The sequence below is a fragment of the Lates calcarifer genome, linkage group LG2, assembly GCF_001640805.2.
Source record: "Lates calcarifer isolate ASB-BC8 linkage group LG2, TLL_Latcal_v3, whole genome shotgun sequence".
Taxonomy (NCBI): Eukaryota; Metazoa; Chordata; class Actinopteri; family Centropomidae; genus Lates; species Lates calcarifer.
In genome coordinates, this window is record NC_066834.1 from 1,695,683 (window position 1) to 1,723,156 (window position 27,474).

Consider the following 27,474-nt stretch of genomic DNA (forward strand, 5'->3'; position numbering starts at 1 on the left):
ACATCTTTGAGGAACTGTAAGGCTGCAATCAATAATTGCTTTTTATCATCAATACCTAAATGTCAGAAAATGATGCAAAATGCCCAAGTGAAAATGTGCTTTGTTTGTCAGACCAACAGTAAAAACACAAATATAGAAAACTGGGAAAGCACTTATTAATGTTAATTATCCAGATACCGGTTGATGACTGAACCTCACTGTTGCTATGGCGACTGTTTTATGGATACTGCTGGGTGTCTCAAAAAGAAGTGTGCCACTTCCTCAAAACCTCCACATCTATGCTAAAAACCGCAGATCAATATCGCACGTTATTGGTCTGAGGGCTAAAGTAGCACTGCCAGTGGGAGGCAGCAGTGCGCTACACCGTGCCTAGTCCGCCGGAAATAAGAAGCAGAAGAAGAGGACCGTGTTCCCGCCGCTGGGGGCGCTGTTCTGTTGGGTGATGCTGGATGTGAAGGTAAAAGGTCAGCCTGTGTAACGTGTCAGCAGGCTGTCACCATACCGGTGTCACTCCACCCGCCGGCTGTTACTGTAACACACGTCGGTACTGTAGCTGACCTCGACGTTGTCTCAAAAAACAAAATGGCCAAAAAGCGGAGGGAAAGACGAGAGACCGACGGTTTGTCCTCGGCACAGGAGGAAGTGAAGGCGAATGCCAGTGACTCACAAGCACTGAAAGGTAGGTTCAGGCTGTGGTGGCTAACTGTTAGCTCACTGACTGTTAACCTGGACGAGGAGAGCAAAGCAGATGAAGGCAAATATTTCTACACAGATTAAGCAATACGGCGACTTGGCAACGTTATTTTTGCTTTGAGGTCTTTGTTTATTGCGCAACCGAAGCTAACGTTAGCCGGAGGCTGCCAGCGAGCTAAAATTAGCCGACAACGATTGAGATGGTTAGCTTGATAACATCAGAGCTAATAGGAAAACATAACGTTGTCGTCGCTAAAAGCTCTAAAATACTCTTCAAACTCAGTTAGCGTGTGTTAGAAAGGTTGGGGATATGTTTAGAATCACTGATTATTAAAAACAGAGTAAAACCTCAGGTATTTGAATGGTTCAAACAGCTGGATGTCTCACAAACAAAGACCAGGTGTTTTCAGGTCCTCCACTGAAGCAAAAGTAGAAATGCAACAAAGCGAAAATACCTCACAGCAAATGTAAAACCTGCACTGAAAATGTAATGTAAAAGTGCCAGTTGTCAGCTAAATGTGCCGACACTATCAAATGTAGTTGTACTCTATGTTGAAAAATAGCCCCTTGATTATTGTCCGAGTAATTTAACATAATAAAATTATTATAACTGATGTATTATTATTAACGCATTAACATATAACAGGCATTTTATTGTTGTAGTTGGTCGAGATGGAGCAAGAACAATTCTCTCCTCTTGAATAGTTGAATCTAAAATATGTACCATATTTTATAAGGTTATTGTGTGTGCTGTATGTAGAATGTTAAGTTGTAAACTAGTAACTACAGGTCTCAGATGTAGTGGAGTAAAAAGTCCAGTACTTCCTTCTGAATGTGAAGAATAAAAGTGTAAAGTGGTATATCTCCCACTGAACACAAAACTCTCTGAAACCACAACATAAAAAGTGAAATACTTAGTGTCTAAGCTGTTGTGAAGCTATGTGCTACTAACGTAAACATAAACATGTCAATAAAATACACAACTATTTCCTTATTGTGTCCACGCTGTCACTTTATAAACATTTTGAATGTAATTGATTACATCAGCCTCAGGTGTTTATTCTTTGAAGCCTTAAATGTTATCTGGTCTGCTTTAGGTCTCGATGAGTGAATTCTTTACTATGGGGGCAGCAGTGCAACCAGTTGTTCTACCAACAAAACCCTGCAGCTTTACCTGATGACATAAAATATCATTTACATGACAGGAAGAGCAGGAACAACCCTCTGAGGTGATGACAGTGCTGTGTGAAGCAGTGTTTATCTGTGGTCCAAACATTAAACACGGCTACAGGATCCTTTAAGTTTCTATGTGAGTTTTTTTAGCATGAATTTCATTCAAATTTAATGATAAAATGTAAAAGCTCAAGTTTAATTTAAATATGAACTTTTTTTTTTTAGCTTGTTATCGACCTGTTGGTTGGACTTAAAGTATAACTTTTGGTGAAATCAGTCCAGAGGGTAATTGTCCACGACAAAGTTTGTCCACTAAAGTCTATGACTGTGTCTAAAATCACTCACTCTATAGTGCACTATATAGTGAGTTTGCCATTTTGTAGTGCTGTGCGAATGTATAGTGAGAATAATATAGTGGCTTCATGTTTTACTTGTGCAACAGCAACAACGTTGTTAACGGCTCAGAGAAAACAACCTGAGTAGAGTCTGAAAGTGTTTAACGATGAGCTCACTGTACAGTCCTCTACAGTAAAATGAAGAGAGTGGAGTTTGAGTGAGTGATTTCAGACACAGCCTGTGTTTTTATCATTGACAGACTCAGAGTGTCTGACAACATCATGGACAGGATTCCTACAGAGACAGAGCTTTTTATTAAAGAGGAAGATCCTTTTAGTTTAACCAGAAACATTTCTATATATCACTACCAGACTGCACTGACAAAAACATTTTACTGAGCAGAACTTTCCCATGGGATCACACTGCATGTGTTTTCTGGAGTCTCAGATATCTGAGTTGTTCAGCCTTAATCTCTGTGCTCGTTTGTTAATCAGCTGTAATCAGTGAGTTATTTGTAATTCACCCCCTGGTTCATCTCTCAGTTATCTCTCTAGTTTACAGCTCATTTAACAGACATCACAGCACAACTAAACAGCAGCAGTGAGAGTGTGTCTCATGGGGGAGACTCAGTTCCCTGTGGAGGCTTGAACAAGTGATGCAAAACCCATAAGCTAATTACACAAGACTCCCTGGTACCTGGTTTGTCTGTTTTCATGTTAAACTCTCTTCTCCTTCTTCTCCACAGAGGCTCAGCGTAGTGCAGGGGGCTCAGCTCGCATGTCTCTCCTGATTCTGGTTTCTATCTTCGCCTGTTCTGCCTCGGTCATGTACCTGGTCTACAGGAACTTCCCAGAGCTTCCTGAGTAAGTTGCTTTTTGGAAATCAGATGAAGTCGATGAAAACACAAGATGCTTTTAAGAAATCGTACCGACTATGTTTCTCTGAGACTTTGAGAAAGCTGGTTGCACTGTTAGTTTCAGCCTCGACTTTAGTTGAGGTCTTTCACTTTGACCACAAGAGTTTTCAGGTGAGTAAAAGTAAAAATCATTGAAGTAAATCCTGAAGTTAACAGATCACCAAACAAAGACAGAGAGGCAGGCAGCAGTGCAGTGTTACAGCATGAGTGAGTTCAGTTCAGTCACTCTACTCACCCACCAAGAGCCATATTATACTCAGCTGTGTCAAATGCAGCACAAAGCAATCCAAACTCTTAAAGTTTATTTATAGAAACCAGCTTTTAAATGATCAGAAAGAGTTTTATTGTGATGATCTCAAACTGTAAATGGGGCTGTGCGATATGATGAAATAAAAACCTCTATCGTTTCATATTATGCTCTTTCGTTCGTATTGTATCGTGGTGTTTACGTGTTGATGTGGCAGCAGCTGTTCAGTGTCCAGGTTCACTGTTCCTGATCAATACTGCCCTGTTATATAATACTGCATCAGTTATTTACAACCAAAAACAGGCTCAAAAATAACAGAATCTCTTTCTACATATCAACATATATCACGCAAAACGTGACTAAGACATGTTGAAGCAGATGTCGCTCAGAGTTCAGTCGTCATAACTTCTTTAAATAAATTACATAAGGTGAAACAGAATCAGGTCGCTCTGAACAGGAGAAGAACCGGAAACAAATCCAGGAGCTGGTTCCTGAACGAGTGTCTATCTCTGCAGCGTATATCCTTATCATGATATGAGATTTTTGTCATATCACACAGCTCTGGTGTGAAATACGTATGACTGAAGGTGTTTCTTTCTTTCTTCTCAGTGATGAAATGGAGAAAATCAAGATCCCTAAAGACATGGATGATGCCAAAGCTTTGGGAACTGTGTTGTCTAAATACAAAGACACGTACTACACCCAGGTGTTGGTGGCCTACTTTGCAACATATGTTTTGTATCCTTGGAGAAAACATTTGCACACACAGTTTGGAAAAAAACACCAGCTTATAAAGTGGTTGCACTGACAGTTAAATGAATTTGCTGTTCAGCTTCAGGCTGCAGCTTCTCTGTCGTTTCTTTAAAGGAATCTTCCACCGATCTTACAGAACCTGTCCAGCAGCATCACCTCCGTCTGAAACACAAGTCACTGTCTGATAGAAATGATCTGTCACCCCTCACATGAGTGTCAGGAGTGAAGGTCTGAATGAAGCCAACAAAACCTCAGCTCTGATGAAGAGGAGTGTGAGTGTCGACAGTCACATGTTGAGACAGAAGATGACCAGTTGTCAGTGTAGAAATAACTGCTTAACTTATTCTGTGTATTTAGAGGAATATGCTTTGATTTGTTTATTAATGTTAATTTATTTAACATGTGCCTGCCGTTGTGATGACTGTGTGTCTTTGTGTAAGTCGTTTCCCTTGACGTTTGCGTCAGCCTCCAGACGTTTGCGATCCCTGGATCGATCTTCCTCAGCATCCTGTCTGGATATCTTTACCCTTTCCCCTTGGCTCTTTTCTTAGTCTGCTTGGTGAGTAAGAACAATGTGTAATGTGTGATTGAAAACAAATGTGGCTTTGTTTAACAAACAACTGTGAAGTAGTTTCCACGAGACGGGACATGACACATCCCCTCTCTTACAGGAACGAATCACGTGTCTTTATCGTGCGTTTTTCAGACAGAATTAAGAATAAAAATCTGACAGGAGCAGACAGCAGTGTAAAGAATCAGAAACAGTGAATTATTAATGTCTGTGCTCATATTTTTAAAGGGAAATTCCACCTTCAAATATACAGACAGTCTCTCTGTGATGGTCATCCTCAACAACGTTTCTTTTGTCAGTAGTTTTTATGGCTGGTCTGGCTTCAACACCTCAACATACAACAGTGTCATGTGGCTGCAGTCAGCTGTGGCTGCAGTCAGCTGTGGCTGCAGTCAGCTGTGGCTGCAGTCAGCTGTGGCTGCAGTCAGCTGTGGCTGCAGTCAGCTGTGGCCGCTCCTGCTTTAATCTTGTTTTTTTTCTCCTGTTTGAGGAAGTTCTTGTTCTTTGATTCTGATGCCAACACATGATGTTTTTGCTGCGACACCAAGAGAGTGAGAACTCTTTAACCAGTGTTTTTTTTTTTCCTCCAGGTTTGAGCTTGTGTTTGTTTTCTGTATCATTCTCTTCTGCTTCAGTCGGTCATCCTGTGTGTTTTGTCTGTTGGCAGTGCTCTGGCCTCGGTGCTTCCTTTTGCTACATGCTGTCATATCTGGTGGGCAGACCCATGGTCTATAAATATCTCACAGAAAGAGCACAGAAATGGTCCCAGCAGGTAAGAGAACAGAACAGGAAACGCTCTGTGAACTGAAGGTGAACTGGTAAAAGCAGTTTTCTTTCTCAGATGTTCGATCGTTGGTGATTATTCTTTCTTTGTAACGTTACATCGATTCAGTCGTTCATTGATCCAAAATGAAAACATTGATCAGTCATCAGACATGTTGCAGCGTCCCTCGCCAAGCAAGCGCCGAGACATCAGCTGGTTTCATCACAACTTTTATTGAATAAATACAAAATACAAAAATAACAAAAACCATGAACTATCGACCTAAAGACTGCCTCCATATTCCATACTCAAACCCTATTATAACATCACAGTCTGTCACAATATAATCATTTCTAAGACGCGCCTTTATTTTGAAATTCTCCTGGCACGTCTCTTCATAGTGAACAGGATTTATCTGTTTTTATTAAAAGAGAAGATTGTTCTTCATTTATTCTGTTTGAGCTCAGGAATAAAAAGGTCAGATGATATTTTAGATGTTTTATGTGATCTGATATAAATGGAAGTGACTGTTAAATCAGCAGATGATGTCGTCTCATATCCATCGCTGGCTCCTGAATCGAATGGAATCAAGTTTTTTGAGATTGAACTGAATGGATTTAATATCATATTGTGATGAAACTTGTGATTTACACACCTAACAATAATAATAATAATAATAATGTGAATGTTTTTTCTGGCAGGTTGACAAACATAGAGATCATTTAATTAATTACATCATCTTCCTGAGGATAACTCCCTTCCTTCCCAACTGGTTCATCAACATCACCTCTCCTGTCATCAACGTGCCTCTGGGGGTTTTCTTCATCGGTACCTTTCTGGGTAAGACAGTCTGTCTCTTCTTCTTGTGCTTTTTATTTTGGTAGTATCCGTCATCACTGACTCGCCTGTGTTCCCCGGGCTGATTCGCAGGAGTGGCGCCACCGTCCTTTGTAGCGATCAACGCTGGGACCACGCTGTACAAGCTGACCACAGCAGGCGAGGCCGTGTCCTGGAACTCTCTGGCTGTGCTCGGCGTCCTCGCCGTGCTCTCCATCTTACCTGTGTGCTTCCAGAAGAAGCTGCAGCAGAAACTAGAGTAGAACACTGTAAACACCTCACCCCCTCCCCGCCCTCCTTCCCTCGGCTCAGGAACACGCAGCTGTCGCTGCCGGAGCCGGTGGGAGAGTCTCCGACCGCCGGCACATCGAGGACTCATTGACCACAGAATGCATGCAGTGGTGGGTCGTTCCTGATGTTTAGTAAAGTATAAACTGGCCGCTGCTTGCACAAGTTTCTGTGAATTATGTTGTTGATTGTGGCACATGTTGTACATAAGAGAAATTGCATTTTTTTTGTTTTTATTTAAGCCTCTGCTTCTTATCGTGTGATTCTTACCAGACAGTTAAAGGTGCTACTTTTAGGATGTTAGAGTAAAAATGCAGGAACCAGTTGTTTCACACTGTGTTTCTCTTTTCCTGCTACAAACTGCTAAAAGCAATTTCATCACTACCTTCCTTTTGCTTTGTTTTTAGTAGTTTTCCATTAATATTTGCTCTGGCAGTTGCACATCAGTTACTACATCCTATCTGTAGCACCTTTAAAGTCCCCCCCCCCCACACACTTTTTAATATTTATTTTAACATGCTCGTGTCTGATTTCAACTGAATGACGTGTACCACCACAGCAATAACTGTCACACTACTGTCGAGAGTGGGTTTTAGTTTTTTAAAAAGTCGATTTTGATACCTGGTACTTGACTTTACAGTGTGAGGAAAAGATGAAACTGCAGTAAGTGCTACTTTTGTTGATATGTGGGCCAGTTCTCCTTCGAAAGGTGCCTGGATCCACTGCTACATCATTTTTAGTTTTACCCATTTCTCCTCATGTTTGTAGCTTTTTGTTGCTGTAACTTGTAAAGAACAGACTGAGCTGATGTGATAATTCCTCACAGGACATCTGAACTGCAGAAAGCCAAACAGGAAACTTTGCCCAGCTTAAATTGGTGTTTTGAAAAAGGAGGCGAGTGTGGATCATGTCGACACAGATGATTAATATCTGGTAAGATGCACACAGTCCAGTAAATTAGAAAACTCCAGGGTTAGATGTGCTCTCAGATTCAGTGTGTTCATCTCTGCCTCTTGATATTGAGGCCAGTATAGAAGTGGAGATGTTGGTGCTGTGGATGATGCACCAGACTGCCAACACACAGGTATCCCAGCCTTACCTTCCTTTTCCCGTTTCCACTCTTCACCAGGAGAAACGTATTACGATGCCTGATGCCTGTTAGTTTGTGTTTTATTGTTTAACCGATGATTTTGTTTGATAGAAACTTACTGAATTTTTCTTTCAGATGTTGTTAGTTTTTTTTTTTGCCTGTGTACCAAGGTAACTTATTGCTGCTGTTTAAAAACTTCTCCAGTCTCCAGACATGTTGATGCAGTGAATGTACTTGGAGGTAACAAATCTTATAAGGCGCTTTTCTTTAATCTCTTAAAATTGCACATTTTTAGAGGCAGTTTTTTGGTGCGTTTTGAGATTTCCTGTTTTTACTTTCATGTCTTAACACTCAGCTGATTTACTGTGTACTACTGTACAGTTATTAACCTCTCAACCCCAGATTTGACTACATGAACATCAACAGTTCTGCTCTGCGAGGGCTCCGATGTCTTAGCGTTAGCTGCCCTCGTGTGTTTTGTAGCTACATCAAAGACTGCTGGGGTGTTTTTATGGGTCTTATGGTTTATGACAACTGAATTTACACACCTGACCTTCGTTGTTGTTTCGGAAACCTGTGGCTCAGGTGGTTAAATCAATAAGTAAAAGTATAAACTGGCCCTAAAGATGTTTTCTTCATCTTTAAGTAGAAGCTAGATGATCCTCCTCTTACTCCTCTGTGATGCTAAATCTGACAACAAATGAAAAAAAGGAGATTTTAAGTGATTTTCTTCTTGTTTGCTAAAAAAAAAAAAAAATCAACCTAAACCTATTCTGGACATATACTCAAATTAGATATGTTATTTTTAAAGATGTGAGATAATTCTTGTGTAACCCTCTGTTAACATTTCAAAAAGCAGTATTATTTTGTACTGAGCAGTGATGTATTGCAGTATGAAGTGTTTACAGATTGCACATTTCTGTCCTATCTAATCAAAATTATGTTTTTTTTTAAATATATTTATTGAATCATTAAAATGATCTTTACAGAATATGACTGCGTTCTGATAATTATCTGTAAAGAGCACATTTTGTTTAAACTAAACTCTAATAATTATAAAATCGTATTACGTTCATGAATAGACTGGTTGTAGCTTCACTGACACAAAACAACAAAAACAAAAACATCTGTCTGACATCAGCCCAACTGAACGATGAGTTCACTCTGACTTTAGTTTGTTTATTAAACCGTGATCTGATGTTATCAACGTTAATAACATGTTTCACACAACAAAAGTGAGGGTTTAGCGCCACCTGGTGGTGATACTGTGACACAGCTGCTAAGCACTGGTCATGGATAACATGACATTCACCCATTTACTCTAATAAACTGCTGTTTGTCCTGCAGTGTGAATACTTAACAAATTAAACAGGGTCATTTACCAGAAACTTCTGTTTGTGACAGTTAAAATATTTTTTACTGGAAATGTTGATAATTGATGTGGATGAAGAAACTTCTTTAGTTTAAAAAAAAAAAAGAACACATTTTACTCCAAAATACAATTTTCAGTGTTAAACACGAGTTCATTGCCCTTAAAGAAAACTGTTACAAATTAGAATAGAATAGAATAAAGTAGAATAGAATGCAGTTTCCGGTTGACAGTAACCGTATCTGCTGCTGGCTGCGGAGTTTACAGTAAAATAATCCCATCAGTCTGATGTTACACTGCGGATTTAATTCCAGATGATTACAGCTGTGCTGCTGCTGATGGACCACAATGCATTTCGACTGCAACACTGATTTCTATGGATGGGTAAAGTCAGAAATAGAGTGAAACCGGAAGTAATTAAAATGTCTTTCTAAATAAAACAAAAATTGGTCTCCATTAGAAAAATCTAATTAAAAGACAAATTACACATTCTATTATATGTTAAATAACGTGTCAAGTGTTTTATATATACACATAAGTTCTAAATATATACTGTATATTAAATGGCAGTGTAGGATTTAGTACTGACATGAACACATACCGAGTTTCCTCAAATAAAACCTGGTAGTAAATTAAAGGCCGAGGGAAAACAAGAGGAGATAAAAACCCTGGTGTCTATTCCTCATAATAAATATTATATTTCTTTAATTTAATACATTCAGCCATATTATCATCATCCAACACTTATTTCTGTTTTCACCTCTTGTAGTAACGTAGAGGAGCCGATAGATGGCACTAGCATAATTGCATGCTTTCAATTGTTTCACAATAAAAGCCCTGTTAAGAAATGAAGGCGCTCTGTCCAGTGGAAAGCTACATGGCTTTTAATTTGAAATATCTACAGGAAGTGTTGAGTTTTCTGTCTCTAGCACAAACCTGCTTCAAATAAAGGCCCGATCATTATTCGAGAACACATTTATAAACACACTTACATTATGTATGCGTGTGTGTGTGTGTGTGTGTGTGTGTGTGTGTGTGTGTGTGTGTACATTTCCAGGATTCGATTCCGTTTAGCTTCGCAGCGCTGGTGTTTTATTGTGAAGGAGCCCGGCCGGATGTAACTCTTCCGTTGCTGTTAGCTTGTAGCAGAGCTGGTTAGCCGAGTATCGGTAGTGATTTTCGAGCTCCTCTGCATCCATGATGGCAGAGAGAAACCACCGCTCCCAGTTCCTTTAATATGCTCCCTGTTGAGGGGATACGTTTACCACCGGACCAGTCTCAAAATGACCACCGGCTTCAGCTCCGGTTCCTGCCGGTTCGCAGATTATTTTGTGATCTGCGGACTCGACACCGAAAGCGGGCTGGAACCCGACGAACTGTCCGGTAAGACCATTAGCCATTCGGGGGTAAATGTCGGGCAGATGCTGTAGCAAATAAGGAAGGAGGGAAGGGTCTTATAACAGCTGGTTAGCGTTATTATTCAGCTTTTACGGTGTCGTAACGTGTCTGTGGTTTGTTTACCGGGGTAACACATAATGTAGGTTGTTAATTTTATAAGGTAACATTAGGCCTAGCTCATCTTCTCTGAGCCTGTTTGTTTGTAACGCTCGGTGAGAGACGAGGATTACTGCCTTATTATGTCTCTTTAACGCACTGACATGAATCTTAATTTAAAGCTTGTCGATGATTTCCCTCCTCATGTTCTGTCCGTCAAAGTGGCTCTGCGCAGTGATGAATATTTTACACGAGCAACACTTGTCTCATTAATCCAGACGATCTGGTGTTGATTGATTTTATATTGTTATCACACCTGAAAGACGTCGCTGTCAGCAGGTTGTTTTTAGAGATCAGGTACCAAAGATGAACCTGTCAGTTGTCCCCGAGGGGGGTAAAACTGTACCCTGCCTCCCCCCTCCCATCGACCCCTGACATCCTCAGCATCCACCACAGATACACACTGTGCATGAACTAACCCTGTTTAGAGGGCACACCCTTCCCCTCACAAACAGTGATATAAATAGCCCGAGCATCATCTCAGGACAGAGCACAGCAGGTTGTGACACACCTGGATCCTTTGTGTGTCTGGGACTGTGACCCTCTCTGTGATGATTTACCTGCATGAGCATGTGTTTGCATCGAAACAGAGAGGATTTGCAAATAAATCTGCATGTGGATCTGTAGGCTGAGTGTCCCTGGATAGTCTGAGCGCCGAGCATGGCAACACTGCTCTCACGCCTTATTCCCGGTCAGCAGATGTCTCATCAATAGAGAATATGTTCTAAGTAGCTAACAGTTTATTTTAAAGGTCAGAAAATTCCAGTTTACTTCCAAATAATCTCCAGGCCTCAGGGGGAGAACCACACATTATGACACTGAAGAAGAAAATAGACAGTGATCAGTTGGAGTTTCTAAATGCTAAGCTAGCACAACCCTGAGACCATTACTCAGTGTCTACAAACAATTCAGCATAAATGGAGAAAAGATTCACCAACAATAAATGAACGTGTATTTAATATTTGCTGGCGTTTAAATGGAGCACTTTCTGTCTCAGAAAAGGACTTTGTCTTTTGTTTTTTGCTGTAATCAGAAGCAAACTACAAGGATATTTCCATAAATATAATAATTATGAGGAAATAACAGACCTGTAAAATAGAGTTTTAATATTTCTGTGCATCGTTGGGAATGGTGCAGTTTCAATAGAGTTTCTGTGTGAGTGTTAACCTTTCTTTATTTGTTAGGTATTTATTACAGAGTTAGACACTGACATCCGGGTGCTGTCTGTGAATTGTTTATCACTTGAAAATGTACTATTTCATGATATATATTGGTGGAATTAATCTGAATTTTCGGCCTTCACAGCTGGAGCTTTAGAGCATCACTTCTTTAAACTTCATCATTTCTATTTCACTCCACGTGACTCTCCCATGTCACTGTGAAGCTGATTAATTATCTGAAGGAGCGCTCATGTGACAGGATATGTTACCATAACTGCACGCATGGAGATTGGTGTCATTTGGAGTGTATGTAAATATCTGGCAGCAACATTTCCCTCACAAATAATGTCAGGGCTTTCCACAGAGCCTCTCTTACTGAGGAAATATCACAGGGGGAAATCCTGAACGTAGAAGGGGTCAAACAGAGACTTAATCTAGCTTCAACTCAAATCAATATTGTATGAAAATCATTAATAGAGATAAGAAAGTCCTCTCTTATGTCACTAAAGGTCAGACTCCTGCTGACGGTTGTGTGTAAATCTACTAATGTGAAGCAGCTTTAAGCTTGTTGTTAGTAACTGTATTAAGGTGTATAAGCTCTCTGTGACCGGGTTACTGCTGTGACTCTCCTCCGGCCTCTGACAACCATCCAGTTCTGTCTCCTGAAAACACAAGAAAAACCCCAAACTTTTTTTTTGCACAGCTGATGCTTGCGACACAATGATTAATAGGAATCAGCCTCAGATCAGCATCGTGTGATTTATTGTGACTCAGCAGGTAGTGAGGAGTTTCTGTTGTGGTTAAAGAAAGTTCTTTCCTCCTTAAAGCAAAAAATGCTTTTAGTTTTCAAAGACTCAACCCCTGCACTTCCTATTTTTACTTCCTGTAATTCATGTTCCTGTTTACAGGAGGAGTCTGTAGTTACTTGAACTCTATGAAATGAATTTACACTATGATGTTTTGAATTGATCAGACCTGTTCACACTGATGAGGTTAAATCTGAAAATGCTGATTTTCCTCTGTGTTTTGTCCGTTCACGTCGTCCTCTCTGAACGTTCAGCTGTTTGAAAACACTGAAGAGTGAAGTCATACGATGCCGTTATCAGTGCATTTAGCATCATTTAATATCATGCTACAGAGTGTGGTTATGCACTGTTACGTGGCAGCAAAATAAAAAAGACAAGTCCACATGTTGTATGTTAGAACAGCTACTAAACTCAGAGTAGTGACCCATTCACTGGCTTCTCCTCGTGTTACTATATATATTTTTCTGTAATCATAAATCTATTGTGGTAATGTTTCCTCTGACTAGATAAAAAATGTAACCGACTTGCAGAGAAGTGTAGACCGGGGCTCTGTGGTCGAGTACGACCAGAGTTGTTCTAGTTACTGCACACTGCTGCTGTTTACTGTAGAGAGAGGTTAGGGGCTTGCCCTCATCGACTCTTTCAGTTCTGAGTTGAGGAGAGGAAACGGTGTGGAAATTCCATTGTTACAGGTTATATATGATTATGTCAGCATAACATGGGCCATAGGTTAATCTGCAGTGCTCTTCAAAAATTAAGAGAAATGCTTAGTTAGTGTCTCAGTGTCGTATAAAATCCAAATAATGTTTCTGTTCATGTGGGAGAATTAATGAAAAATGCCAGTGCTGGGAAACTGCATGAGTTTCAGTTCAATCAAACAAAACGGTAAATATCTGAAAACAAAGAGCTAATGTAGCAGAAGAGAAGATGTTTTTCTGCTTCACTTGAAAACTAGAGCTGAAGTAATGAGTTGATTAATCACTCAGTGAATTAGCAGAAAATCACTTTGCAAATATATCAAACCAAAAATATCAAACACTCTTTGGTTCCAGACTCAGATGTGAGGGTTTGCTGCTCCTCTTCATCGTACAGTAAACTGATGTTCGAGGACGACACCTTTGTACAACCATTCATTTATCAATTAGTCAGTAGACAGAAAATGACTCGTCAGATATCTTATAATCCTTTAATTTGTTTTCTTCTATCATAAATGGATCATGTTTTTGGATCCAGCATGCATTTTAAATTAGCTGATTTCAACAACATGTTAATCAGTAATATAATTAATTTAACTTTAGCTGCAAAACCACATTTTTACTGTTTTCTGACTTTTCATGGCCAAAACCAACTGAGTGAGAAAAGAACTGGCAGATTAAATAGATAATAATAAGTAATGATTGTAATCATGAACAGATGAATTGAAGCATTTTAGATTAATGAAAATAACCTGGATGTACATGTGAAAACACAAAGATACGACCAAAAACTTCCTTGAGGCTCAGTGTTTGGCAGCACAGCGAGGACCTGATTAGCATATGTATGACCGTCCAGCCTCGCAGGCGACACTGGAAACACAGGGAGCTGGGGGACATAAGTACACTCATACACAGGCTCCACTTATTCAAATGCTAAATATCCCTTTGAGTTTCCCAGGCAGCCCCCCCCCCCCCCCAATCCTACTCAGCAAACAGATGAGGATGAATGGCTCAACATGTGAGCTGGCCTTAAATGCAGAATGTGTTTTTTCATATTTTCACTCAGAGTTGTTTATTTACAGGCCTGTAAAAGGGGGGGGGGGTCCTCTCTGTGTTTTAAAATGCATCAGGGGATTTTTGGATGCGGTTTGAAGATTCAGTCGACGTCTCACGGTGCATTGAGGGAGCAGCGTATCTCGATCTTCACTCCAGAATTATTGAGGGCTCATTGAAAACACTGGCTTACAGCCTCATGAGGCTGAATCATTTTTTAAATTAATAAGTTCATCATAGAGTTGCAAAGTGGAGGGAGTTATTTCTGCACAGATAAAAGCCCCATTCATTTTCCCAGAGACAGTGTTATGTGAGTCACGGTCGGAGCTCCTCTGTGGCCTGGGTGGACGTGAAGCGCTCATCATTGAATCATCAGTACAGAAGATGAACAGCTGAGTCTGAAAACATCCACTTCTTTGACAAAATGTTGAAAATATGAGCCTGTAGACACAAAAACCTTTGAAGGGAGAAGTCAACTACAACTCCCATGATGCATTCAGTAAGAAACATCCAGCTGTTGTTTCTGATGAATGGGTTTTGTTCATAATTTCAGATTTACTTCTGCTTTTATTTGCTTCTTCTTCATGGCAGCAGATGCCGAGGCTCATGGGTATTGCAGTCTTTAGAGCCATGCACCATGCAGAAGAACTACAAATTGATTTAAGTAGCTGACCACTTGTTACCCAGTATATTCAGATGTTAATTATTAAACTACTTGCAGTGCAGCTTCATGTTGCATCACTTGTGTTCAGGGGTGAATTTGGAACCTCCTGAGTTTTATTCCTCTCACATATGAAAATCATTTCCGTCCCCTGTGGAGAAACGTGTCTCTCTCTCTTTGCTCCCTGTGTGAATGAGGCTTTGTGATGGTTCCAGCGTAGATTTGTTCCTCAGAGGTGAAGGTTTACATTCTTCCCCTTCATGGCAGAGTGGTTAAACGTGCACATTCTTGTCTAAAAGACAGAGGGTTGAGTTTCTCTGTAGTCCAGTCCAGCTGCTGTTCCGTGCCTCTGGTGTTTGTTTCGTATTTCAGTCATTATTAAATCCTCTCTAACATTACTTTATATTCGCACGTTGACATTTTTCTCTGCTGCAAACAGCATCAGAAAATGTTCATACCTTTATAACTAAACGGAGATGTTTGGTTGGCGTCACCTTTTTCTCAGCAGACCTGCTGACGTGTCAAAGTAAGGGAAAGTACAACTGCATTTAATAACAGTACAAGCCAGTTCAACAGCCCTGGAGCTAATTATATCATAAGGTATACATGTATGACTCGTCATAATGTCTACCTTGAAAATCCCCTGTAACAGAACCAGGTCGTCAGGCAGGAGGAACGGCTCCACCTGAGATCGCTGCTGCCTGTACTGAAGCAGCTTCAACACACCCAGGATATCTGCTCATGATCTGGATTCACTAAACAACCACAGTCTGACTGAGGGGTCAGACGCTGGTTATCAACTCGCTTAAGTCAACCTGAGCAGGTTCATGTTAAAGCTGTGGTGTTGCTGATAGATGCAGGTCGGTTCGGTTCGGTGACGTCCATAAATGACATTTAATTTTCTCTCTGTTTGTTAGAAGCTCTGTCGTGGACGTACGGAAAGACTGGAACAAAACAATTCCACTGATCTATAAAAATACCTATTGATCTCTATCATTAGTCACTTAATTGTAAACACTTTTGTCCCTGTCGGGATCCTGTAGGAGTGATGACTCTAGTTACCTTCCTCAGGTGTTCGTTTGCTAACAGATATATTCACTGATTTTAAAGGGTTCTCTTCTTCCTCATCAGCCTCCGTATGTAAGATAAAGATTCTGTCTTATTTCTTTTTCTGAATGAGGAGAGGAAAGGAAATATGCTCAGCAGTATTTAGGTTTCTAACAGGTTTGGTGCAGTTAAAGAATTTCCTTTTTTGTCAGTTACCTAACCACCGTTTTCCTGGAAGCTACCTAAACAACAGGACGTTAGAGTTTTTGGCAGCCAGCCTGTAAATGGTGTTAACCAGTGATTTGAATTATGGATGACAGCAGCGTTAGTGTGCCAGTTTTCAGCTAACGAGTATTTCCACCAAGGATTAATCTGCTGGTTGTTTTCTTTAGTCGTGGATTTAATCTTTTGGTCGATAAAATGTCAAAGATTGTGAAAAATGTGCCTCACATTTCCCTTCAACTTAATCAGGTTGTTTATTTTGTCTGACCAGGAGTTCAAAACCCTGAAGATGCTCAGTTTATTATCACATAAGACAAGTAATTCTTCACATTTGAGAAGCTAGAACCTGCAGGTATTTGTCATTTTACTTGAAAAATCACGACACAGTCGATTAATCAGCTCGTTGTTTCAGTTATAAAAGGGAGTTCCAGGTTATAACAAGTAAAAAAGTTCAAATCTGAGAGGCCGTTTTGGAGATTTTATCCTTTTATTGGTAAAAACACAGTGTGTGTTCATGTCCTGTCAGCGCCGGGTCTCCTGGGTGAACAAGTGCTGAGCAGAGTCTTCACCACGTTCTGCTGCAGCCAGTCGAGTCGAGTCGAGTCGAGTCGTGTATGAATGCAGCCTCCGAGTCGGAGAGGAACATCCCTCATGTCTGAGCCTAGTGATCCTACAGGAGGTGTGAGGGTGTGCGAGCGTTTCCTGGCTCTCAGCTCGGTGACGCTCTCCTCCCACTGCTGCCGGTCCACGCTCTGATCACAGTCCTGGTTCCTGGGGAAAAATCCAGAAAATGTTTTCGCTGTAGAGTTTGTCAGTGCTCACGTCAACGAGTTCCCCAGGCGAGGCAGTTAGCTTGTAATTAGCACAAATTAGCAGGTGAGGCAAACACCTGTTCAGTCTCGGCCAATTGGACGCGAGAAACAGGGAAAACTACAATGTCTTATTGAACAGATTTAGTTCTCGTTACTTCACTGAAGCTTTAGTGTTGTCTGTCACTTTAGATAAACGTCTGCCACATGAGTAAATGTAAAAGAAAAAAGATAATGTTAGCATAGAGCTAACTCTTTTTTATTCAAGTATTTAATTAATTACCCGCAGGAGCACACATGATTATTATATATTAATATTTTCCATTTTCTCTGTTTTATTTTACTTGTTTGGTGTTAACTCTGGGTTCGCTCACAGAGGCTTAATGTGCATGTATTCATCTGTGTTTCTGTAAAGATGTAATCACAACAGTCGTGTCAAATCCACTGACACCACATGGGAAAGTTTTTTCTCACTTAATCGTATTATTTTGTAAATATATACCAGTTTAATCCTTGTTTTACATGACAGAGAGAAAAGTTGTGTCCTCTCTGAGTTTCCTGTGATGTTGTGTTGTGATAATTAACATTAACCATGATACATTCAATTCTAATTGCTTTCAGAACGGCGACATGTTGCCTCCAGCTCGCTCCCAGATGTTTGTCGTACATCTGTGTCGTGACAGAGTTTACAAACAGCTTCAGTCACGTCATCGAGCTCCGCGTCTGTTTCCAGTTTCTCGTCTTGGAATTTGACCCTCGGTCATCTCAGCTGTGCTCTTAAAGCTTTTTATCCTCTTTTAACAAAGTCAACAAACAATTATTTTACATGCCTTCATATGGTTAATCTTTAATTCTGGAGCCTGAATCATTTTCCCCTCATTCCTACTTATCACAATAGCGTCGCTGTCTGACCTATCTTTGGCTGCTGACGTTTCTGTTTTAGCATTCCTGGCCTAGTTTCTTCCCTGTGGGCAGTTAGGATATGAAAGTAAGCAACAGATTAAACCCCTTAATCCTTAAGACGTTTACTCCCTCGCCAGGATTCGTTTCACTTTACCTGGAGTCTGAAGTGAGTCTGTCTGTTGCTCCTCCTGTCTGGAGGTGTCGACTGCACTTATTAAACATCTGTCCTGGAGGAAAATAAATCACAAATAGATTTGGGGTCAGATTTAAAGACAGAACTCAAAATTACAACAAGGATTCTGAGTAAATGTTCTCCAAGATTCAAGCTAAAGTGCAACAGAGGGACTGGATGTAATCATCGGTGAGGAGAGTTTAGAGAGTCGTCGTGTCTTGACTCTGTGTGTGAGTCATGTCGAACTGTAAGAGTATTGAAAATGGATTTTCCTCAGCCCTAACTACACAGTCCACAGAAAGGCCAGAGAGGAAAATCATGGTTTCACATCTCACAGGGCCGCATTAGCCCGAGAGCAGCTTTAGTTTGAAGCTAGAGAAGAGCTCACATTTGGCTTTGACGTGCTGCATGAATGTGTGTTTCTGCCAGCAGGACTGTTTTATTGGTGCTTGGCAAACGTCGTGCATGAAGAGGACGGCAAAAAGCACCGCATGGCTGCACATAAAGGATCTATCTCTAAAGGATTTATGTAAAATGTTAGATAATCTAAATCAGCTCAGTCTGCAGTACAACAGCAGCCATTCACTGTCATCTAACCCATGACTGTGTACTGATGGATACATATTAAATCAATCCACCACAGGTTGAAGTCTGTAGCACTTAGCATTCACTGCTACTGAAGAATATACAGTAGGTTTTCACTTTTTAAAAAGGCCCATTCATTTCCTTAAACAAGAGAGAGTGTTTGTTGGGGACTATTTAAAGCTGCGGATTAATACACATTCAGTGTGCCCGGTGAGTATTTACAGCAGCATGACGCTGTGTGTGGGTTTGAATCTTAAAATAAACTACAGTGCCCAGGTTCATGGTAATGCTACATCAGGTTTTGGCTAATATCAAATATTGTAGATTTCAGTTGTTTAATTTGAGTTTTCATCTTACACTGAACATACTAAACATTATACCGGTTAAACAGCAGCATATGAGCAGCACTGTGGGCATGTTAGCATGCTGATATTAGCATTTAGCTCTAAGCACTGCTGTGCCTGAGTACAGCTTCAAAGAGCTGCTAGCATGACGTTAAACTCTTTAGTTTTACTGCTTCTTTTCCAGTGCGTTTGAGTCTGAGAGAATAATCCATATCAGAGCAGTATGGATTTGTGTGATCCCCAGAAGAAGAAGAAGCTACGACACAGACGCACTGTCTCCTTATATCACAGCCACAGCAGCTGCCTCGAATTAGCATAGCCACCTGACAGAGGCACGATGACGTCCTGCAGCTTGTTCTGAGAGAGCAGGCCTGTCAGGATGTGTGTGTGAGAAGTGATGCGCTACCCATCCAGAACCAGGCTTTTAATTATATTTTTGTTTTATTTGTTGTGTAGCTTTATGCCAGTATATAGAGGCTACTAAATTCAGAGATGGGGCCAGAGGAAAATTGGCGAGGGGAAACGAAGGTAACCCTCCCACCACACACACTCCTCCCCCTCTTAACCTGAGCTCAGCTTTAACCCTTCCAGCCTTTAACCTGGCACACCTTGTTTTTCACCCCTACCACCTCTTTTGTTACTTCAAACTCTGAGTTATTTTCTGCACAGGTGTGGGGGCTTGTCCTTTTCTGTTTTGCGCACTCTTGATTTTTTTTTCCTCCTCCTCCTCCTCCCTCCTCCCTCACATCCTTCAGCAGCGGCTAAACGACGAGCTGATGTTTGACAATCACTGCTTCTGTTTCTCACACACACACACGAATCCAGTGCTGCCTGCGCTGGCATTGCTTGGTCAATGTTTACTCTCCCCCTACACTCTGAATGACTTTTCAGTCCTGCCTTGGTGTGTGCATCACTTCTGCTTTACTCTGGGTTCAGATCAACTCAATGTGTCTGTTGTACGATTGATGATTTTGTGAATTCCTTTGTATTGCCATTAAAGCTGTCAGGAAGCATTAAGAGCCATAAAGTTGGGTTGATTTTTTTCTTACCCTGTTAAAATATTTCAGCCTGAATATTTTGTTTTGTTTACTCTCTGGAGCAGAATGCAGATGACAGCTTTATATGATGCAATACAATCTTCCTCTCGAGACAAACATGCTGACTTGCTCTTTCCTCTGGAGCTGTGCCTGGCTCTTTAAGCCTGCTTCTGATCAAACTGCTCCTCTGCTCCTCCGCCGACATCTGGAAACTCACGCTAACTGTTTGTCTCCTTTTTTTGTGTTTGCTCTCTCTGTCTCTCTCTCTCTCTCTGTGTGTTTGACTTTCAGGTGAGAATTTTGAGCAGAGTCCTTTGCGGAGAACCTTTAAATCCAAAGTTCTAGCACATTATCCAGACAATGTCGAGTGGAATCCATTTGACCAGGATGCAGTTGGCATGGTACGATCTCTACACACTAATAACAGCCTCATCCTTTAAGAGTAATGAGTCCTACTGTTTATAGACGACACTAACATACATTAAAGAAAAGTATCAGTAACTTATTTTGTTAGATTGCTTCAAACATTTAGGGGACAAAATATGACGATCGACTGACGAAATAAAAACCTCTATCGTTTATATCGTGGTGTCGCAAAATCAGAGGTCATGTGTTGATGCAGCAGCTGTTCAGTGTCTGGGTTCAATGTTCCTGATCAATACTGCACCATTAACAAAGATTTTTGTCCCTATCAATTATTTACAACCAAAAACATGAACCAGAGTTATCTCTTTTTACATATAAACATATATTATGGAAAACTTTGGTTTTACCTCCGCTGAGTCACTCACTCGTACTCGTACATTAACATTTAGCACGACTCAGATACGTTAAAGCAGAACGATATATATCATTATCACGATATGAGATTTTTGTCACATCACACAGCTCTACCTCAAACTGTCATTTAACTGTTTATAAAAAGAAATCAGTTGTTAAACAAACAAGAGAAGTCATAGTGGTGAGCTTTGGAGACGCTGGTAGGAAAATAAATAAACATATTGTCCAAATGTCTTTTAATTTAGACATCAAAGTTTGATGATGACAGACATAATGTGCTGATATAGCTGCTTAAAAACTAGAGTTAGGTTCTGATTTAGTTCTTTGTCCCTCTCCATCTTCTCTCTGCCTGTCCTCTCACAGCTCTGCATGCCGAAGGGTCTGTCGTTCAGGACGCAGGTCGACTCCCGGGAGCCTCAGTTCCACTCCTTTATCATCACCAGAGAGGACGGCTCTCGGACCTACGGCTTCGCCCTCACCTTCTTCGAGGAGGTGACCAGTAAGCAGATCTGCAGCGCCATGCAGACTCTGTACCACATGCACAACGCAGAGCAGTACGACATCTTGCACACTCCCACCTCGCCGCAAGGACCCGAGGACCAGCGACACCAACACTCCCAGCCTCGTCCCGTGCTCCACGCCGCGCCCGCCATCTCCCGTCTGCAGCGCTTCAACTCGTACGACATCAGCCGCGACACGCTGTACGTGTCGAAGTGCATCTGCCTGATAACACCCATGGCGTTCGCTCAGGCTTGCAGGAAGGTGCTGCAGCAGCTTCACCAGGCTGTCACTTCGCCTCAGCCCCCACCCCTGCCGCTGGAGAGCTACATCTTCAACATCCTCTACGAGGTGCCGCTGCCGCCGTCCGGCCGTTCCCTCAAGTTCTCGGGCGTCTACGGGCCCGTGGTGTGCCAGAGGCCGAGCACGTCTGAGCTGCCTCTCTTTGACTTTGCCATCGGTGAAATGTTTAATCTGCTGGGCGTGGAGAACGTTCTCCAGCTGTTCACCTGCGCCCTGCTCGAGATGCAGATTCTGCTCTACTCACAGCGTAAGTATCCACTCAGCTACTGTTCCACTCAATGTTTTCATTTAACCTTTAACATCCAGTCCCATTAGGAGGCATTGATTACAAACACCTACACCTCTCTCTCACATTACAACCTTTTTAAAACAAACAGCCTGACACTGAAATCCTGTGAAGTGAGACACAACAGCAACACTAGACAGGTTTTTAAACAGCTGTAAAGGTGGAGGAGGGAGAGAATGAAAAAAACAAGCTTTATGATTAACAGCTGTTAAAGGTGAGGTCATGTGACCTCGTTAGCAGAGGCAGTGTCAAGAGACAGATCAGTGTCACGACATGAGACTAGATATTGTCAGGGGACGCAGCTTTAAGGCTTTCTTCTCTTCACAGATAGAAGAAAAGCCTCGATTACTACACACAGAAAAGTTATGTTTCAGATTCTTTCTGTTATTCCGAGGAGTTCAGTCCCTGGCTCCTCTCTCACCACCAGAAATAGTCAGACCCCCTGAATCAGACGTCAGAGAAGTGAGGGAGGAGGAGGTTCGGACCAGCTGATCCTTGAGTATCGTTGAGAACAGTATTAATTCACAAACAGCTCCTGTAGCTCGTGGCGATCTTTTATTTTTCTGGTCGCTCTGCAGCCCAGCTTCAGAAATGTTAGACTTTAAAATGTCTGGGTGGATGTTGTATAGGAAGAGAAGCCACAGCCCGAGGCGACGACACACACGTTTGATATGCATGGCAGAGCTATTATCCAAGATATTACATAACCTGTTGAGTGTTTCCATTGAAGTGATGCAGTGTGAGTAGCGGCCTGTGTAAATGTTAGTCCCCCTCACCCATCACTGTCTCACATGTACGACTCCTGTAGGTTTGTCTTGTGTGCGCATTTTTTCGTCCTTTAAACAAAAAACTTTTGATTTAGAAGAAGAAACACCGAGAGTTTGAACCCTGTCAGAGTTTGTGAATTAGTAGTAAGTGTTCATTCACACCGTCCTCCGCTGAACAGAGGAGGTAAATGTGTCTTTTACCGGTGCGACGTCTGGTTTGTTGATCGGATCCATTACAACGGCGAGAGAAGGCAAATGGTTTACAAAACGCCAGGGGCCGGAGGAAGGGAGTGGGGGGGGGGCAGCTCTTAAGGGGGAAAGCTGTGGTGTTGCTAGGCAACCCGGAGACAGGGAGGATAGCTGTGATGCAGGATGATTATTATTGGTTGGAAGTGACATCATACCCCCTCCTCCTCCTCCTTTTCCCCATGAGGCTCATCACTGCAGAACGTGTGAAGGATGTTGTGTGGAGTTAAGCCCTGGCAATCCTCCACGGAGAAGAAACGAGGGATTGTTAGGAGATGACTCTCGAACACACACTGGGGAGAGGGATGCTCTGCAAATAAGGAGACAACTGTGTGTGTTATGTGCTAAAAATAGATCAGTAATTCATAACTGATTTATAAAAATTAAAGAAAAAGAATAGAAGAGAAAAAGACGGCGGCCTGCAGCTCCTCCATGAAACCATAAGGAAAAGATGTTGAAATGCTTCTCCTGTCTGTCACGAACAGGAAGCTCAGTGTGTGTCACTCACTGACTGTGACATGCTGCAATTAAGCCATTATTTGGTATTATTATTCTAATTATTATTATTTCACTGCCATTTTCTGTCTTTGTGTGTTTGAGAGTGACAGGACAGATCAGAGAGGGAGAGCGATGTGTGAAGGATGCTGCAGTTACACGACACACATTTCAGCCTCAGAGGTTCAGACTTCATCTGAAATTAATCTTAAAAGCACAGATTTGAAGCTGGGCCTCTGTCAGCACCGTGTGCTCGTCTTTCAGCCACGCTCAGACGATCACACGGTACTTTCTTAATTTAGTAATTCAGCCTTCAGAGTGCATTTTCTTCTCCTGCTGGGCTGCATCAGATAACTAAATTATGTAGTTTACCCTAGAGCTGAAACACTTGAGTTCAGTCAATTTATCAACAACTATTTTGATAAATGTATTTACTGTTTAATCATTCATTAAGGATAAAGGCCAAACGTTCTCTGGTTCCAGCTTCTGATTCATGTTTCAGAGCATTTTACTCAGTAAAATCAGAACTCTGTGGGATGTTAATCTTGATTTTCTCACATTTCAAAGACCAAACAGATCTTGGATTAATTGAGGAAATAATCATCAGTAATTAAAATAATCTAGCAGCCCTGGTTTCAGCAAGACAAGTCAGAATACACATCTGCAGGGAGCACAGATATATCACTCTGTAGCTTTTCCATTCACCTCTGACCAAAGAAAAATATCAACTGGTCCAAATCAATAAGCAGAGGCTACTTACTGATTACTGCCATGGCAGAAACTGAGGCTGTTTGAAACGAAAAGGCCACATTTTGTCAAACAAAGTTGTTTTAGAAGAAAAGTGCTGAGATGTGAGCTCTGTAGCAGTTTCACTTCTGTGTGTTCAGTGTATTTTTAGCCTGATGTACTGCAAACGGTTGCACACTTAGTTTGCAAACCGAGTCGTTCGAGCATCACTTCGAGTCCAAGCTGCAACCAGAAGTGTTCATGGTATGTGTCTGTGTGTGGACACGCAGCAGCACTTGACTCTGTGACTCGAGGTAAAGTAGTTTCTTGTTTTGGTGACCTAGTTTAAGAGCAGACGGGGTGATGTTGGTATTCTTGTCCCCGTCCTGGGAGAGGAAGCCTGCTAAGAGCGGGGATTGGAGGGGGGGCCCAGGCTGGGGTGAGAGTCTCTCCTCATGGAGCAGCCTATGACCAAATGAAGGAATGGTATTTGTTTTGGCACCGTAAGAGGAGAGGCAGAGCGGCTGCTGAATGTACAGAAGGTGTTGACAGGATAGAGCAGGAATGCAGATGCAAACCCTGAACATGAAGGAGTGTCTCTGCATGGAGTCACGAAGAAGGAATTTAACGTCCGGCAGAGGATCAGCTGACTGTGGCTGTGTCACAGCTCAGAGTCTGGATCCTCAGAGGACCTCCAGACCACTTCCTGCTCAGATCAGATGGCCGAGTGTGCTCAGGCGAGCAGACATTTAAAGAATGTGGACGTTTATCACCACTACATGGTCCTCAAAATACCAGCGGTAAACAGGGGCGAGTTTAACGCCGCAGGCTCAGAGTGCACAGTGTTAGTTGTGACAGTTAAACACCAGAGTTGTTGAGCAAATTCAGACATTTTTCAACCCAACTCTTGGCTGCATTTGTAGTCTCTGATAAGGCGCAGGTCAGGTCATCCTGTTACACCAAATGTTCACAGGATCCACTCCTTAAATTTGGTCACAGCTCATGTGTCATCACAGATAATTCCTTTCTGGTTGGTCATTGATCCAACTCCACTCCTACATTTACAGGATAACAAAGATAACCAGCCTGAATCCTGAAACACACAGGGCAGAAAAGGACTGGAGAAACTTGCAGTCGTATTGTTCGGTGATCCTGCAGCAGGTGATTTCTGTCAGCTGAGTAAATTCATACATCAGAAGACGTGTGAGGAAAATCCCGTTGCAATAACAGACTGTCCTGTTGCTCAACTCCTCTGTCACATGCTGTTTACTGGCCAAAGTGTTTTGGGAGGAATAAACAACCCAGGACTTTAGGGGTAAAAGAGTTGTGCAACATGTTTTTGTTTGAATTTCTGCTGCTCTCAGTTTGGATTTAACGTTTCCTGAAAGTCCTCTATCCGTGTCCAGTAAATGAAAACATCACTCATCACGTCAGTGAACAGGAATTTGTGTGCAGTGATCTGAAACTGCTGATCAGGAAAAAATGAACACATGTGATCACTCAGACTCGTTACAATCACCAGGGTTTTAAAGTAATGATCAGGTCAGGAAATGAATCCTGAAATGTGCACTGTGCTGTTTATACCACTCTGTGTGTGAAACAGATTACCAGAGGCTGATGACGGTGGCGGAGAGCATCACAGCCTTAATGTTCCCCTTCCAGTGGCAGCATGTGTACGTTCCCATTCTGCCCGCCTCCCTCCTCCACTTCCTGGACGCTCCCGTGCCGTATCTCATGGGCCTCCACTCCAACGGACAGGATGACCGAACCAAACTAGAACTGCCACAGGAGGTACAAACACACCGCGCTGTCTTCCTGCACTGAGTTTAAACTTCATTAACTATACTTTTTTATTTTTTCATCAAGTATCTAGCTGCTCCTGATGTGCCTTTTTATATTTAACCTTCCTCCACAGGGGTGTTTCAGGGTCGGTGACTCCTCTCAGCATGGCGTGCCAGTTTGATTTGTCAGTCATCAGTTAGCACATTAGAAACTTCACTTCCCATTTTATACACAGGCAGACGTGTATAAGGTACAATGTGTTGTCAGGTGAATCTTGAGGCGTTGTATTAGGACTTGTAGGACTAGCAGCAGTGATAATGTTACTGTTAAACTTAATTATCTCGTCCCTTGTCGTCCTCCAGGCTAACTTGTGTTTTGTGGACATCGATAACCACTTCATCGAACTGCCAGAGGAGCTGCCCCAGTTTCCCAACAAGCTGGAGTTCATCCAGGAGATCTCGGAGGTGCTCATGTCCTTTGGCGTGTCTCCAGAGGGAAATATTCACTCCAGCGACACCCAGGCCAAGTACCGCTTCCGATCTGTCGACGTGGTCTCCGACAAGCGCAACGGCAACCTGGCCTCGCCTCTCAACTCCTTCCTGCTGAGAGAGAACGAAACCATCGCCAGACTGCAGGCGCTGGTCAAGAGGACAGGTGTCAGCCTGGAGAAGGTGAGAAATGATGTCATCTTGAAAATTAAAAATGGGCGGGCCGCACAAATGATCCTCTGTCCCATATCGGTCCACATATTGTCTCCAGGTTTGACTGGAAACAAAAATGAAATAGTTGCCATTTATAGTAAAAGTGCAGGATATCAATGATGTAATGAGAAAGCTTCAATTGGCACTTTAAATACACAGACATCTTTCTACATCTTCTCATATATGTGCAGCTATATTGTAGGACTGAAGATGGGACATGGGATGTGATGAACTGAAAAAATGCAGCGGTTCATTGCATTATGGTTTTATTATCATTACTGCAGTACAGGACAGAAAACAAAAGGGGGCGCCCTCCTGCCACACACTGAACATGTGTTTTAAAATGGAAAACAAATGTGTCATGTTATATTATTAAATGCTGGAGTTCATGTGGATGCTGACATATTTTTAATCATAATAAACATATTGAAGAGATTCCTCTGTAGCTTTTAAAATGCTCTCCATCGATATCTCGCAGCCTAGATGACAGACAGCCTTTATTAACACTGACATCAACAGATGTAGTTGGCATCTGTACAGTCTCATCTCCATTTGGCGTGAGTGTCTGTGGTATGATGAAACACTCGCTCTACAGGCTGATAGATGGATGAATTGGCTGCTAATTAGAGAAAGTCTCTGTATGTGCAGGCTAATCTGCTTATGCACCAGCGCCAGCGTTAGTTTTCCATGAGTGGATTAGCTAATCGTCTGTGTGTAGTTTTCCAGTGAAGAGGTCAGTCCACACTTATAATTATTCTTATCTTAGCGGAGTTTGATTCATGTCATTGTGATGTTGTGTTTCAGTT

At 41.8% G+C, this 27,474-nt stretch overlaps 2 protein-coding genes across 3 annotated transcripts in view; both read left to right on the top strand.

Annotated features, from left to right (window-relative positions):
• Positions 1-426: 426 nt before the first annotated feature.
• Positions 427-8,658, top strand: tmem41b (transmembrane protein 41B). The gene is made up of 7 exons (XM_018688593.2): positions 427-679; positions 2,948-3,065; positions 3,975-4,103; positions 4,584-4,677; positions 5,357-5,461; positions 6,154-6,292; positions 6,383-8,658. The coding sequence occupies exons 1-7, from the start codon at positions 583-585 to the stop codon at positions 6,550-6,552; spliced, it is 852 nt and encodes a 283-aa protein (XP_018544109.1). The 5' UTR covers positions 427-582; the 3' UTR covers positions 6,553-8,658.
• A 1,515-nt stretch (positions 8,659-10,173) lies between these two features.
• Positions 10,174-27,474, top strand: part of dennd5a (DENN/MADD domain containing 5A) — a 29,301-nt gene continuing 12,000 nt past the window's right edge. Inside the window, exons 1-6 of one of the 2 annotated variants that reach the window (XM_018688578.2) lie at positions 10,174-10,419; positions 19,504-19,575; positions 20,376-20,485; positions 21,228-21,912; positions 25,789-25,976; positions 26,330-26,638. In XM_018688578.2, coding sequence (XP_018544094.1) covers positions 10,320-10,419; positions 19,504-19,575; positions 20,376-20,485; positions 21,228-21,912; positions 25,789-25,976; positions 26,330-26,638 — 1,464 coding nt within the window. In that variant the 5' untranslated portion in view covers positions 10,174-10,319. The remainder of the gene's footprint in view (positions 10,420-19,503; positions 19,576-20,375; positions 20,486-21,227; positions 21,913-25,788; positions 25,977-26,329; positions 26,639-27,474) is intronic. The other variant, XM_018688580.2, reaches the window with a different exon arrangement.

What these genes read in the sequence shown, in the direction of transcription:
- tmem41b (XM_018688593.2), top strand. Translation starts at nt 583, where the DNA reads ATGGCCAAAAAGCGGAGGGAAAGACGAGAGACCGACGGTTTGTCCTCG. An exon ending in AACTTCCCAGAGCTTCCTGA is followed by an intron (nt 3,066 to 3,974) that starts GTAAGTTGCTTT and finishes CTTTCTTCTCAG; the next exon opens with TGATGAAATGGAGAAAATCA. An exon ending in CTTCATCGGTACCTTTCTGG is followed by an intron (nt 6,293 to 6,382) that starts GTAAGACAGTCT and finishes GCTGATTCGCAG; the next exon opens with GAGTGGCGCCACCGTCCTTT.